At 32.7% G+C, this 15,591-nt stretch overlaps 3 protein-coding genes across 4 annotated transcripts; all 3 read right to left on the bottom strand.

Annotated features, from left to right (window-relative positions):
* Positions 1 to 8,029: 8,029 nt before the first annotated feature.
* TrAFT101_011913 (uncharacterized protein) lies at positions 8,030 to 9,214 on the bottom strand. Its single transcript, XM_024911034.2, has 3 exons — positions 9,047 to 9,214; positions 8,565 to 8,983; positions 8,030 to 8,512 (listed from the first exon to the last, which is right to left on the bottom strand). The coding sequence occupies exons 1-3, from the start codon at positions 9,131 to 9,133 to the stop codon at positions 8,158 to 8,160; spliced, it is 861 nt and encodes a 286-aa protein (XP_024757656.1). The 5' UTR covers positions 9,134 to 9,214; the 3' UTR covers positions 8,030 to 8,157.
* Positions 9,215 to 11,859: 2,645 nt separating this feature from the next.
* TrAFT101_011912 (uncharacterized protein) lies at positions 11,860 to 13,274 on the bottom strand. 2 transcript variants are annotated; one of them, XM_066129413.1, is made up of 2 exons: positions 12,162 to 13,274; positions 11,970 to 12,054 (listed from the first exon to the last, which is right to left on the bottom strand). In XM_066129413.1, exons 1-2 carry the CDS (start codon positions 13,167 to 13,169, stop codon positions 12,025 to 12,027), a joined length of 1,038 nt encoding a protein of 345 aa, XP_065985546.1. In that variant the 5' UTR covers positions 13,170 to 13,274; the 3' UTR covers positions 11,970 to 12,024. The 2 variants fall into 2 exon arrangements, with proteins under 2 accessions (XP_065985547.1, XP_065985546.1); XM_066129412.1 differs by having other exon boundaries at positions 11,860 to 13,274.
* A 420-nt stretch (positions 13,275 to 13,694) lies between these two features.
* On the bottom strand, positions 13,695 to 14,717 carry TrAFT101_011911 (uncharacterized protein). The gene is made up of 2 exons (XM_024902038.2): positions 14,628 to 14,717; positions 13,695 to 14,562 (listed from the first exon to the last, which is right to left on the bottom strand). Exons 1-2 carry the CDS (start codon positions 14,684 to 14,686, stop codon positions 13,815 to 13,817), a joined length of 807 nt encoding a protein of 268 aa, XP_024757658.2. The 5' UTR covers positions 14,687 to 14,717; the 3' UTR covers positions 13,695 to 13,814.
* Between the last annotated feature and the right edge of the window lie 874 nt (positions 14,718 to 15,591).

Genomic DNA, 15,591 nt, shown 5'->3' with positions numbered 1-15,591 from the left:
GTTGAGTTGTCGATGGCTCTCTCAAGAAACATTGAATGCCTGGCCAGAGCTTCTTTATATACTAATTTCTGTCAAATCACGTACGCAATCTTTGTTGGTGTAATATTAATCACTATAGCATTGGAAATTCTAACTAATTTCTTCAGAGCGTTCAAATACTGCTTGTTCTGGACACGAAATGGGGTACAATTCCACTCAGCCGCGTAACAGTTCGCTAACCCAGCCCCAATGTGGGTCATGGGTGTGAAAAGCGTTCGATTATTTCCCAATCAGGTAAGGGTGGGGCTTGGTTGAAAAGCACGGAGCATGGTTGGATGTCAGGTATTTTCAGGGGAAATGAACAATTATAGCATATGAAGTAAATCCTGCATCAGCTAAAAATACTCAAGACGTATATTTTAAAACTTACAGCTAAAAACAAGAACCATCTTGCTGCCAGTGCTAATTAATAAAACATAGGATGACAGTGGTGTAAGAGAGAGGCATACGCACGTAAGTTCTTTCTAGCGAGACCGGTGAATAGGTCTACCTGATATAAGACAGAGTTTTTAGCAAAAAAAGAAACATAAAAACAAACCAGGCGTGGTATAATAATATGCTTTTATCTCATATTGAACTCATGAATACCATTCGCGAGTATGTGAGAAATATTCATACTATAACGTCCTGGCCTATACTATTGTACTTAGGTATAGGGTAGGTTCCTAATCTATAAACTTAACATTAGGTTTATATTAGCAGAGAGATAAATTAAAGTCTTATAAGCAATGCAGTTACATAGCTAACGAGGTTATAAATAACTAATCTAATTGTTATTTAAGAGTGCTATATTAATAACTAATTATTTAAGTTTTATTTAATAAGCGTAATAAATAGTTTTTATATAGTAAGTTATTCTAGATAGCTTATAGTTAAATTACTTTTGCATAAGCTTATAATAGCTTACTTAATAATTTAATAGAGATATCTATAAACTATAATCCTTTTATAATTAATCTATTAGTTTATAATTACTCCTAGAGTATATACTCTTGCTTAGTTAATGTATAAATAAATATTTAGGTTATAATATAATGCCCCCTCTTTATTAATTTTATCCTTAAGGCCTATAAAAAGGCCCTTTTTACATTAGCTTACTAAAGTAATTTTTTTTTTAAACTCTTTTTATAATTTTTATAATGCTTAACTATATATTTAAACCAGTATCTTAAAAAATATATAAGTGCTTTTCTTTAGCCGCTATTATTAAAGAATTAGGATTTTTTATAATAGTTTATTTTTTCTATAAATATTATAGCATAGGCGACTATTATAAAATAATAAATAGTATAATATATTACAAGAAGTATATATATTATAGTTATTTTTATAATATAATAAATATTTTATTATTAGCTTATAAGTTTATTTTTTAAAATAATAATATTTTATTATTTTAATAATATAGTAAATTATATAACTTTTAAGTATAAATAATTATATTTAAAAAAAAAGAAGGCTGCTAAATAGCTTACTGAATATTAGTAAAAAGCCGCTAAAGCTTTATTTTAGTTATTGTATATTTATTTTTAATGTAAGTCTTTAGTAACTTAAGGGGCAGAGATAGTAAATTATAGCCTAAAGAGTTTTAATAAATTAAATAAAGTAGAGTATGCTAAGTTAAAGGTAGTGATTAATATTTAGCTTAGCAGGGGTGTTAATGTAATTAATTAAAATGCTGTACTGGCTGATTTTAATCTATTAACCTTATAAATTAAAGGAACTTCTTTATTAACTTATAAAAGTTAAAGTATTCTTTTAATTCTTATAAGTTTTTTAATTTTAAATATTTTTTTTATTTAATAAAATACTTTATTTTATTAATCTTAAAGTTCTAGTATATAATAAATACTTCTTTAATTTTATATTCTTCTTTTTTATCTTTAATAATAATTTTATTTAAAATAAATCTTTTTATAAGTTTATTAACTTATACTTTTTTTAGTTATAATATATAAAACACTAGGCTTTAAAGCTTTATTATATTTAATAACACTAGCTTATAATTAACTTTTTTAATTTATTTAAGGATTTTATAAGGTTTTATTTTTTTAACGTTTAATTTATTACTTAGCCTATTAGTCTTAATATTTAGTAATTTATAGCCTTATAAGTGCTATAATAAATAAACTATATCTCCCTTTTAAAGAATTAGTCCTGTAATTCTATCTTAGTCTATATATTTCCTTATTTTATTTTAAATAAATTTAAGTTATATATATATTTCTTTATGTAAATTAATTATTAATTCTGCTTATAGTCTTGCTTTTTTAAAGTTAAGTCTTTTTTATAGTAGTTTAAATGCTTCTAGTGTAAATCTATAGTTTATATAAAATAATATAATTCTTATAGATTTTAAAGGTATATTATTATAATAGTATTATACTATTAATAATTTTTCTACTTAATTATTTTATATAAAGTTAATATAGTATCTTAAGTATATTTTAATAATTTAATTAATATATTTTATTTATTTATTTATTTAAGGGTAGTATATAGTACTTAATTTATAATTTATTTTTAATTTAGCTATAAGTTCCTGCTAAAATTTAAAGGTAAATATTTATCTTTTATTTAATATTATTTCTTTTAATAATTTATAATTTATAGTAATTATTTTTATATAGGTATAAGTAAGGTCTTCTGCTATATGTAATTTATTATATAGCAAGAAGTATACTTTTTTTAAAAAGCAATAGACTATTATAAAAATACTATTATATTTTACCTTTATAAAGGGTTTAGTAAAAAGGGGTAGGTCAGTAATGTAGTTAAATATTACTAATTTCTATAGTTATTTTACTACTAGCAGCAGTTATAGTTTCTTATATAGTTTATATCTTTTATCTTTTATTTATTAGTATATACTGCAGTATAATATAATATATTAAATATATACTTTAAGTTTAATTACTTTATAGTATATAAGGACTTAATTATATATTTTTTATATTCCTTTATATTTATATAGCAGGTGCTTATAAATATATTTTACTATATCCTTTTTTAACTCTTTAGGTACTTAAATTTTTCTTTTATATTTAAAATATTCTTTTTTTATAGTTACTTCTTTTAAATATTCTTTATTTTTATAATTTTTTATATATTCTTTAATTTTATTAAGCATTAAGTTTTCTTTAAGTACTTTAAATATTGTATAAATATATACTTACTTAATATTTCCTTTATTATTATAGTATAATACTTATACTATAAATTCTAGTATATTTTATTTATAGTTACTTCTTCTACTTAATATATTAACTCTTTTATTTTTTATACCTTTATAGTAAATAAATTTATAATTAAATTATAATAAGAATTTAAAGTATTTAATTTATTAGCTAAAGAGCTTTTTAATAGTAGTAAAATATAAAATATTTTTATAATTAATATAAATAGTAATCTTATATTTACTTCTATAGCAATAATATCTTTATTCTTTAAATACTTATAATATAGTATATATTTTTTTATTATAAATAGGATATTATAGCATTAATTTATTAAGTTTATATAAAAAGAATATAATAGGTTTAAGTTTGCTGTTATTGCCTGGTTAACTTAAAACCCCTTTAATTATAAAATTTAATGCATTAGTTTTAATTATAATAGATTTCTTTAGGTTAAATATAGCAAGAATTATCTTTAAAGTAATAGCCTTTTTAAGTTCTTTAAAGGCTTTTTACTATTCCTCCCCCTATTTAAAAGGTTTATCTTTTTTAGTTATATTAATAAGCAGGATTACTTTTAGTAAAAAGTCCTTAATAAATTTTTAATAATAATTTATAAATCTAAAAAATGCTTATAATTTTTTAAGTATAGTTAGTACTGGCTATTTATTAATTACTTTAACTTTATTAAGGTTTATATAAATTTCTTTAGGTATAATAATATATCCTAGAAAGTTAACTTTTTAAGAATAAAATATATATTTTTTAAGGTTAATAAGGAGTTTATTTTCTTTAAGCTTTTGCAGTATAAAATAAATATATTTCTTATATTCTTTAAGAATATTTAAGAAGATTAAAATATTATTAATATATATAATTATAAAATTATTTAAGTATAGTTTAAGCATATAGTTTATTTTTTTCTAAAAGGATGCAGGTATATTTATAAGTCCCTATAGTATAATAATATATTTATATAATCTATATTTTATTATAAATGTAGTTATTTATTTATATCCTTCTTTTATTTTAATAAGCTTATAAGCTTTTATAAGATTAAGAGTTATAAATTATTTTTTCTTATGTAATTTATTTTTAATTTATAAAATTAAAGGTAGCAGGGTTTTATTTTTAATAATTATTTTATTTAACTCTTTATAATTAATAACTAACTATAGTTTACTATTTTTCTTTAATATAAAGATAATAAAGTATTTAACTAGGGATTTAAAGATTTAAATATATCCCTTTTTAAGTTATACTTTAATTTATTCTTTAAGGGTTTTAAGTTTTATTTTACTAAAATTATAAATTTTATAAAACTTTAAAAAGGCTTTATCTTTTAAGATTATTTTATAATTCTATTTTAAATATAATAAAAGTCCTTTTTTTAATTATTTTTTAAAGAGTTTTCTATACTTCCTATATTATTTTAAAACTTATGCTAGTAAATTATTAAATTATTTAATTTTCTTAAGTTCTTAGTCTAGTAGTATTAATTTTTAGCATAAAATAGCAATATATTTTTATATTCTTTATTTTAATATCTTCCTTTTTTTCTTAATATATTAAAGAAGTATTATAGTAAGCTTAAAGAAAATCTTAAGCTTTTAGCTACTTAATTTCTTTTCTTCTAGGATTTTATTATTTTATTAATAAATTTAGCCAGTTTTCCAGTCTATATTAAGATTATATTTACTTAACTAGGGTATCTTTAAAATAAAGTTATATTATAGAATATTAGCTATATTATATATAGTTTTAGTAATGTAATTTTTAATATTTATTAATAGGTAATTAGTCTATTATTTAATCTATCTGTTATTATAAAGAAAGTGCGCTCCCTCTGTATATTATAATTAATACTTTTTCTTTTTTTTATATACTAGTAACTGCAGGTATATTATAGTTATAGCAAACATATAGTTATATTATAACCCATTATTTATTAAAACTATAAAAGGCTCTCTGTTTAAAAATATATTATATAATATTTTTTTAAATATTCTTTTTTCTTTTTTTTTACTATTATATTTATCGTCTGGTTTAAAAGATATAATATATTTTAAGTCTTTTTATTGCCCTTTTATAAAAGACCATCTATATTTTTTAAATTATACTAATTTAAAATCTTAATTTCCGCATATTGTATATATTTTAGATTTTTATAATTAAAAAAATTAATTTTATTATATTTTTCTTAAGCATTTTCTCTTTTATGCTATATAAAGAGTTTTTAAGTTTTATAATATTTACAGAAGGCTTTTTTATAAACTCCTGTAAACTTATTTAATTTTATATATTCTCCTTCTCTTAGGATAACTACCTTAAGGGATTTAAACCTTTATTTAATATCTTATAATAAAAAGCATATATAAAAGTATATATAAATAACAGGAAAAAATAAAATCCTAATAGAAAAAGTATTATACTTCCTTTTATTATTAAAATATTCTATATATTAATATATAATATAGTTAACCTAGCTAATATAATAGTATTTTAAATAGTTTAAATTAATATAATCAACATCCTTAAATCTTCTTTCATAACTAAGGTTTTATTATAAGGCTTGGTCTAGTATAATAGCTTAAAGGATAAGTTATCCTTCTATTTTTTACTATTAGAGTTTAAATAACCATTTATATAGAAATAAAAAAGTGTTATTTTTAAAAGGTTCTTGGGCTTTAATAATGCAATTTTGAAATTTAAATAATTAATTAACTTCTAGGGTTAGATTATTATATTATCTCTAGATATTATTATTATGCTTATAGTTACATCTATAGTTTCACTATTTAAAATCTTTATCTATTTTAATATCTACTTTATCTATATTTCTAGTTAATTAAAAGTCTTCCTAAAGGATTATTTATTAATTAAGTATTTTAAATTCTTTAGCTAATATATTAAAATTATTTAATAGTTTAGCTTTTAACTAGTAGTAAAGGTATTTATTTTCTTCTTCAGCTATAAAGTCTCTTTCTATTATTAAAATAGTCTTACTGTCTTTTTCTATAGTATAATTATTTTTTAATAATAAAATAATAAACTTTTTAAATAATCTATAGTTTTTTACTATATAATTTAGCTTCTTATAATTATAATATTTAAAGTCTTTTTTTTTATTATCTTTTTAAATTATATTAATGTTTATAAGTCCTAGAGTACTACTATTATCTTTAGTAATTTATTTATTATTCCTACCTCTATTTTTTTAATTATTGTAAGTACTTATATTAAGTTTATATAAAAGATTATTAGCTTTAATATATTTTTTAATAAAAAATAAAAAGTTATATTAAGTTTAATTAATATTATAGACTTTTTCTTTAATGCTTTTTTTAAGTTTATTATAGAATTATTTAATAAATGCAGCTTATCTTTATTTAATTTAAAAGGCAAGGTTTTTAAATTTTATAGTATAATTAAAGCATTTTCCTTTTTAAAATACTTTTATAAGTTTATTTTTAGCTATTTAAACTTCTTTAATATTTTTAAATACTTTTATAAGTTTTTTTTTAAATTCTTTAAAGTTATTAAATACTTTTTTAATAGCAGGCAGGGGATTAATTAAATCTTTAAGATATTTATTTTATATAAGTTAAAATTACTTAAATGCAGTTCCCTTAAGGTATAATACTATAAAAAAAACTTTTTTATTTTTAATATTAATTATATTTTTAAAGTCTATAAAATAAACCTTAAGCTAAATTTAAAAAAGTTTAAATTTATTAATCTTTTTATTAAATATAAAAAATAGTTATTGCTTAATAAAGATTTTTATATTTTTTTTAATTTTCTTTTTTTTATTATTTAAAATATTAATTAATTATTTATTAATTTAAAATATATTTTAAAGATATTCCTTTAAAGCATCTCCCTTTAGATTATTCCAGTTAGGCTTATAGCTTATAGCAAGATTGCCATTTACATTAATAAGTTTAATAGATTTAAAGGTTATAGCAAGTGCTAGAGTAATTTAAAGAGCTGCAGTATTATTTTTAGTTATAGTGGTTTAATTATTTATAAGATTTTAAAAGATTTTTTAAATAAAAGTTATTAATATATAATATTCTAGCCTATATTATTATACTTAAGTATAGGGTAGGTTTTTAATTTATAAATTTAATATTAGGTTTATATTAGCAGAGAGATAAATTAAAGTTTTATAAGTAATATAATTATATAGCTAATAAAGTTATAAATAACTAATTTAATTATTATTTAAAAGTACTATATTAATAATTAATTATTTAAGTTTTATTTAATAAATATAATAAATAGTTTTTATATAGTAAGTTATTTTAGATGGCTTATGGTTAGATTACTCTTGCATAGGCTTACAATAGCTTACTTGGTGATTTAACAGGGATGTCTATAAACTATAATCCTTTTGTAATTAGTCCATCGGTCTATAGTTACTCCTAGAGTATATACTCTTGCTTAGCTAATATACAAACGAATGTTCAGGTCGTAATACCTACCAGTACTAGTATACTAGGGAAATGGAGTTTGGCAATTTCATTTGATAACCGCGTTGAGCAGAGAGCGCCGCTGTTTTGTTATAAAATTTTTTTTCCAAGTCTACTAGCTATAACACAGCTATTAGTTGAACATTTTAGCATGATATAGAGATTTCTTATGGTCTACGCTTCACATATTGTTTACGTATTCACAAAACTGACTATATATATACAATTGATTGCGAGATCATATATGGTTAGATACATACTTCTGCGTGGACTATGACAGTGACCAAGTTACTAAAGATGAATAGTAATGGTTTTATATACTGAAATATAATTTGTAGTGCGATGAATACAATATTAACAAGAATAACGGAAAAGGGAGTACCCACTGTTGGCTAAGAGCAAGAGCTTCTGGTAGCGATATCTCCCTCGACTCTCTTATCGCCAATGGTAGAGCTACTACTAGAGCCTTATTCGAAGATATCGTTCTGGGGACCAGGAGTCCAGCCCATGTTGGTGCCGTAGGCGGGAGAAGCGCCATTAGGAACCTGGACATTGTTACCAGAGGCCTGGTTCCATGCAATCATTTGCTTAGCACCCGGCAGGCACTTGGATGCGTCGTTTCCGCAATATACAGGGGGCTGAGCCTGAGCAACCTTCTTGGTAGAAGTCGTGCCGGTGACATGGCATCGGTAGTTAGCCATGTACATGTTGGGCTGACCACAACCGTTAGGGACCCAGAGCCAAGCGCAGTAGCAACCGCCCTCGGGGCACTCAGGGAGATCCTGAGGGACCTCGTAGGTGGCAATACGCTTCCAAGGAGTGCTGGTATCGAATTAGTAAACTTCTTTCTCATCTTTCTGGCACAAACACTTACTGCTCAAGGACAGAGAAGACAACAAGATTCTCCATGGTCACCTGAGAGATGTCTGAGTTGTAAGAGATGGCCCAAGCAGTGCCGGCAGCCATAGTCTGGTTTTGGGTGTGCATAGCACCATCATCCTGAATGCAATCAGGAGGGTTGCCAGGGCCAGACCAGTTCTCAGGGTGGTCGTTTCCATCGGGCCACTCTCCAGCGAACTGTCCGTTGAAAGACAGGGTAGTCTGAGCTTGGTTATGGGCAAGCTCAACAGTGAAAGAGCCACCTGCAGGCAGAGCAACGGAGGCATTGCCAGGGGGAGGCGCCAAGTTGCAGCCACGGTCCGCTTGCATCCACCACTGCTCTTGCGGGAGGTCCCAGAGAGGGTTGACAGGAGTGTTTGAGTTTGAGTTATAGTTGTTTGGATCAGGGCCACCCTAAATAATGAAGTGAGAATGTGATTCATGGAATGGTAAACTGTGACCTGAAGCTGCACAAACCTCGCAGTACATGCCCTTGACGAAGGCGGCAACGTGGGCATTAGCCCCGGAGGCGAGAGCCAGCGCAACAGGAACTGACCAAAGCATTTCGGCGGTTAAAAGTCGAAGATGGTTAATGAACGAATGGTTGAACGAATGAAAGAGCGAATAAAAGAAGGCTGGCTTTGAAACTACTTGGTAATAAAAGGCTGGAAATTCGGCGAGATCGTGAGATAGTTATATAGATGCTGCTTAGCGCTGCTGAATAGCATGTCAGATCGATGCTATGTATATGGCTTCCAGCGTTTGATCAGGAAACTAACCAGGAATAAGCTGTAAAGAGTGGCATGTCCCCCTGCGGGTTAAACCTTGACATGGGTTGACCGGAAAGACTGAAGATCTGCCAGCCCATCATCCTACGAGGTTACACTAGTCATGGGTCAATTTAGGCACTTCCCCTTTTCGAGACCATTAGAGGTCCATGTTTTTCTTCTTTTAGCTCTATATGTAACCTCCCAGCGAAACGGTAACGAAATTATGTGACATGTTACAGCCGACAGTGCGGATGGACTTATCCCCAGCAAAGCATTAATAGAACCGCACCATGTTAAGAATTAGCCGCCGGGACGTTTCCTTCAGCGCTGTAGACGTCAGATCGCTGCCAAGGAGCATCGCCTTTCTATGTATGGGGTGGTCAGGTAATGCCAAGGGGATAGGCCGCGGATATTGAGTATTGATGCTACATCAGGCGTTTCGAAACAAAACGAGGCGGAGAGGGCACCCTCCGCAGATAGGCTCCACATAGACCAGGTGTTCGCTGCACCCACTTATCTTAAAAAACTTCAAAAAAATACGCATTTGTCCAGCAGGCTGCCTACAGTCCATACGAAACACTCAATGACCGCCATACCTGTATATGTGATACCCACGATGGCCGATTAGACTCTGCTACTCTCCTTACCACAATCCACGTTTTCAAACGTTAACCGTTTCTGCGCTGAATTGCACACCAATCTCACTCAGACCATAAAGATGTAATTGGCAGGTCGATGACCCGTAAGCTTGGCCACTATCACAAGGCTGCCTCGCCTGGATTACTTGTACGCTAGGAATAAAGAGCTCCTTCAATAGTATTTATTCCTTGAGCATTCTATAGAGATTCGATCCGGCTTGTGTACGCGCGCCGGTCGGCCCGTTTCGGGAAAAACATAAGGGTTGCCATTCAAAGTTGACGCTGCCATGCGGGGTGCAAAAAACACTGCCGGTTAACACTATAAAATTGTAAGTGATAGGCGGCGGTGTTTTTTGCACTCCTCTTGGCTGCTAACATGTCTGGCTGCTTCTCGCAGCCCAATAGTTAGCGCTTAGGCGATGAAACAGGCTAAGAGTCGACGGAGGAGGTATTAAATAAGAATACAAGTCTTACGAACTGCCATCTTTGATCGATCTGGTGCATAGAACCCCTGTATCTGCCAACAGCTGAGCGCCCGCTTTTATAATTATTATTATCACTTGGAACATAACTGTCACCGGCTATAATTTTTCCACGGAGTACGATTTCGAACCCCTAAATATGAAAGAAGGTGCGTAGCGGGCTTGCCGAGCAGCAGACATATAATCAACCAAAATGAGATGGAAAAGTGTGCTGCACATTTGAAAAGCCATTTGATAGGGAGCGTCTTTAGGTAATTGCGAAACACGTGAATGTTTTGTTGTTCAAGTAACAGTAATCGTTATTTATAGAACAGTATTATGACTTGAGCTTTTTATATCGTATTTGCATTTCTGTTTGGTTCGTCTCAATGTGATATATTATCATTTGGCCGTGGAATCCTGTTAATAAGAATTAAACTGTTAAGCCGTAAATAAATATAGCTAGACGTAGATCAAGAATTCTTTTTAGGCTTGACTGATCTGTATCTCATCATCCACCTCTAAGCTAACGCAGACTCTCGTGAGCTTCCATGTAGCGTTAGCTATTTCCTGCCGTTATTATAACTTGCCAGGTATGGGTTAATTTTAAGTTCTTGGGCGAAACGGAACATAAATAGCAGCCTGTTAGTCCGCTTAGCTCGACAGAAGTAACTAACCCACAATGTACCACAACATATTGAGGTGTATATCTTTATTTGGGGAGCTCTTACTCCGAATAATGTATGATTTCACTCACACCATAGCACAGGTCACATCCCCAGCAGATGTTTTGAGCTGGACATGTACGAAACCCTGTCTGTAATAAGCATCATAGCTAAATGCACGACTTTCCTTCAGAATTTGACGAATTGTGCAGCCAGGAGCGCGCGCCGGGGTGGTCTCTCGAGTTCTAGCCACTTTACTCTGGTTCGTACATCATTGTAGTATAATATAGAGCCTAGCTTCGCTGAATCCTTCACGTATATGCGACTGTCAAATTTTCTAGCACGTCCGAGGGCCAGATCATCCTAACCTTCAGATATGAAGAACTATCTTAATATGCCATCTTTTAATAGCTTGAGACTTTATCACACCCCCTATCGTGTGCCGGTCCAGATCCAACAGGGCATCAGTCGTCCTTTCAAATCCTCAGTTGACTACTCCGTACAAAGTCGAGATATTCTGTGGCCCTCAGTAAGCTTGTTGACAGCCAAGGTTTTTCATTGGTGGAGAGACAGGGCCCGGATACGAGCCCCTGTATCAAGCTTGCCCATATATAACGGAGACCCACGTGTTTCACCCACTGATCGTGCCAACCGGCTCAAAGGCGCGCTTTTACAATGTACAGACTTCCCACGAATGCTCTTTGATACTGATTCAAAAAAGGAGAATGATTACTACTCGCATGAATCACGCTCATTACACTGGCGCAATAACATACAAGGGGCATCTTACATAATTCGATCTCATCCGAATTCCGGAAACGCCGGTTCACTCTGAGGGCCCAGCGCCGATTGTGTTTCGCACACAGGGCAATTAGCTGATACTAAAATCTTAGTGGCTCACTCTCATACAGTTGATGACATTCAGTAGAAGATCGAAATGCCCATTCCTTCCTGCAATAAAAAAAAAACATGTAAGCTGAATGCCCATTTAATACAGCCCATGACAGCTAACCAGCTGAATGCTCAAAAATAAAGAAACCTCGCCCAGTTTTACTCACAGCGCCCAAGTCTCTTAGATATTTGACAACCCTTTCGTGTCCTCCAGCCATAGCCCCTTGCATTGGAGTCTGTCCTCTACGATTAGAGCTTGCATTAATGTCGGCACCAACGCCAATGAGCTTTTTTACAATCTCAACATGCCCCTTCTCAGCAGCTGCATGTAGAGCAGTCCCATTACGATCAAAGCCGCCGCCTGAAGCCTGTACGTCAGCGCCGGACCTGAGCAGAAGCTCCACGATCTCCAAACTGCCCTGCAGGCATGCCCCCTGAAGAGCTGTAATGCCTTTATACCTTGCTGACGGGGCATTGACCTGCGCCCCAAGGGAAAGCAGCAGATGCACTATTGGCCCAAAGCCGCCCCTTGTCGCTGCCTGTAGGGCGGTGCGACCTGCTACTGGTGATGGAGGCGCGTTCACCTCTGCGCCACGTTCCAACAGTAGCTTCACGATGCTGAGATGGCCGCGTTCTGATGCTGCCTGTAGTGCAGTTCTTCCATTATAGCGAGCGACGACAAAAGTTTTCGGCGGCGAGTGCGCCTCTTGTTGACTTCGTGTCAGTATGCGGATGCCGTGATTGGTCGTGGGGCTCATGTTGACTTCTGAGCCTGCTTCTAGAAGCAGGTGCACGATCTTCTCATTCCCCTGCCCACAAGCAATCTGCAGTCCAGTGCGCTGAAAGTTGTTCCCGCCACAGAAATGAACATCAGCTCCAGCGTCCAACAAATGTTTTACAACGTCTTCATGTCCCTGCATGCAGGCTGCTTGTAGAGCCGTTTGACCATAATAGCCTCTTGGGGGATCGTTAACGGCAGAGGGGCCTGATGAGACGAGGATGTCTCGAACAGCCTGAAGATCTCCACTTCTAGCAGCGAGCTGCAGAGGTGTCCAGCAATATTCGTCTTTATCTTCAGTTGGTAATGAAGGATCCCACGCCGCATCCAGCGGCGACAAAAGCGCCTGAGCCCTTGGCCGCAATGTTAGAGGAGTTTCAACAATTGTTTCCGTCATTTACACTTTGTGAAGGTTTGACGGAGGTTTGGTGATGGATATGTTTCGTTTCCCCAGAAACTTAGTGAGTCGGCGATATTAAAGATTTGTGCAATGTGGGCTTTTCAGTGAGTTGAGTATTCTTTACTTTCTATATAGAGCCACGTGCAGCTCTGATCCTTTCGCGGCATTTTTATACGCGAAAGCGCGAATGTCGTTGATGCGGCCTGGTATTGGACGCCCTTTGGTACACCCACGGTTCCTGCATGCATATTTTTCGCTCATGTGACCGCGAGACCCGTGTATTTGTGCCGCATAATAATCATGAACGGTTTAAGGCATTGGGTGTGTCTGCATGTAGCCTTTTTTTTTTTTTTTTTTTTTTTTTTTTTTTTTTTTTTTTTTTAATATAGACCATAGTGGTGTGTGTTGCATGGAGAATTAACAAGCAACTACTAGCTTATGTGCGATATAACACTTCAATGAGCACAGTCAAAGTAAAAGAGGAGTAGAAGAAAGAAAGCTAAGGATCTTCAAATCAATACACGAGTGTCAGATTTATGACTACTAGATTAATTAGATGCTGAGCCTTTTTATACTCAGCTAGATGTGAGGATGCTCCTCCCTGAGATGACGACCTCCTTCACTATGTTATTATCCCTAGCTCTATTCTTTTGCGCTTTTGGCGATGAAAAATGGCTTCGTACTGAAATTCTTGCAAGTGCCATGGTCAGGGATATTGGACGCATGCGGTGATGTATTGGGATATAGCTGGTAGTCAAAGCTTTCGGGAACAAAGCCAGCTTTATACAGAAGGTCTCTCATATCTTCAATTCCATATCCGCCATGTCTCGAAATTGTGTGCCGGACCCGAGCTTTATGCTGGGTGTGATAATCGTCATGGTCACCGCATTCGCTATCTTGAGCGTGGTTATGGGAGTGAGTCTCTGGAGCCAAATCTATGACAACCAAGACACCGCCACTTCGCAGGCGTTCATAAAGACCAGAGAGAACGCCAGCTTGATCTTCAATATGATGAAGGGCCATACTGATTGCTATTAGGTCAAAATCGAAGAACTCTTCTGTGGTGAGCAGCGTGTTGTCCAACGGTGGTGGGATAGAGCCCTGAACAGCATGCATTTTCTCAACTGGGACACCAGACTTCTGGGCAAGCTCGTTGTAGGACGCAACGCTGGCTTCGGAGATGTCTATGCCCCTGATGATGTCGAATTGACCCAGGAGAGTGCTCGAAACCATGCCATAGCCGCACGCATAGTCCAGAAGCTTCACAGGAGCGCTGCCCTCTGACCGACCTCGGACACCCATCCACTGAACGCTGTTGGAAAGGGCATCGCTGACTTTCTTGGACATATCGAGCACCCACTGCTGCTTAAATACTTCGCGCCCGTGATCACTATCGGATATTGACGGCTTCTTTAGCAAAAGAGACAACAAAGGTGGCGCAACCTAAACACTCACTTCCAGAATTTGCGGTTGGCTGCCGCCAAATCCTCTTTTCCTTGATGGGTACCTTCCATTTGGACAGAATAGTAATAATCGTTTAACTGCTGTTGAGTTTGAACAGATTGGAGTTTGTGCTCCCAAAAGCGAACGAAAAAGGAGACTTGAAATACCTGAGATAAAGTCTCCGGAAAAGGTCCGCGAAAGTGACCGCGGCCTAAGCAGCTCGCTTGAAGCGAGTTTTGTGTCACTGCTACACGAGGGACTTTTTTTTTCCAGCTCAGCGGATGACAAATTAACAGTGATTTTCATCTAAATATCGAAAATGTAGATATTTTGTGTACTCTTGCCAATGCTCAAAGTCGCTGTTGGTTGCGCCAAATGGGCTGGTGGTGTTTGGCAGTTACAACAACGTGTGCATAGAGAGCGAGCCGCTTGGCGTATTAACCTCAAATATGCGCAGAGACTTTCGCTGATACCATTAATTAGAGTAAGTAGAACAGCTTAGGTTGCAAATAGCAGTGAATTCCTGCTATTTGCAATATTCAACATTCTGGGGCGCGCGAAAGGGTGGTGTTTTTACCGCTGCTGCAACTGCAGGCGTCTCTATTATTTCATTTTAGGTGGGAGAGTGCTAGAAGATTCAAGGATAACAGTCATTCATTTGGTTTCAACATAAAGTTTAAACCGGGCAGCTACAAATAATTCATGTAAGTTGTTATTATTAAAAATACTTTTGCGAATGTTGCCGCTATAAACCTTCGATGGGTAAAGCCATGACTTAGGCTCTCTACCTCTAACCGAGGTTAATTTCATACACATATTTCCGCATGAGGCACTAATGTCAAAGTGACTTCATCACAGTCAACACGATGCGAAAACAACATTCTTTTACTTTTTTTTCTTTTTTTTTTTTCCCCCGTTCAAACAGAAGTAAAAAAGAGAAAGGAGGAGAGACGCCCCGTTATTACCGCGTTAGAGA

The sequence above is a fragment of the Trichoderma asperellum genome, chromosome 7, assembly GCF_020647865.1.
Source record: "Trichoderma asperellum chromosome 7, complete sequence".
Classification (NCBI taxonomy): Eukaryota; Fungi; Ascomycota; class Sordariomycetes; order Hypocreales; family Hypocreaceae; genus Trichoderma; species Trichoderma asperellum.
Note: the sequence above shows the minus strand (reverse complement) of the source record. Positions and strands in the feature narration are given on the sequence as shown.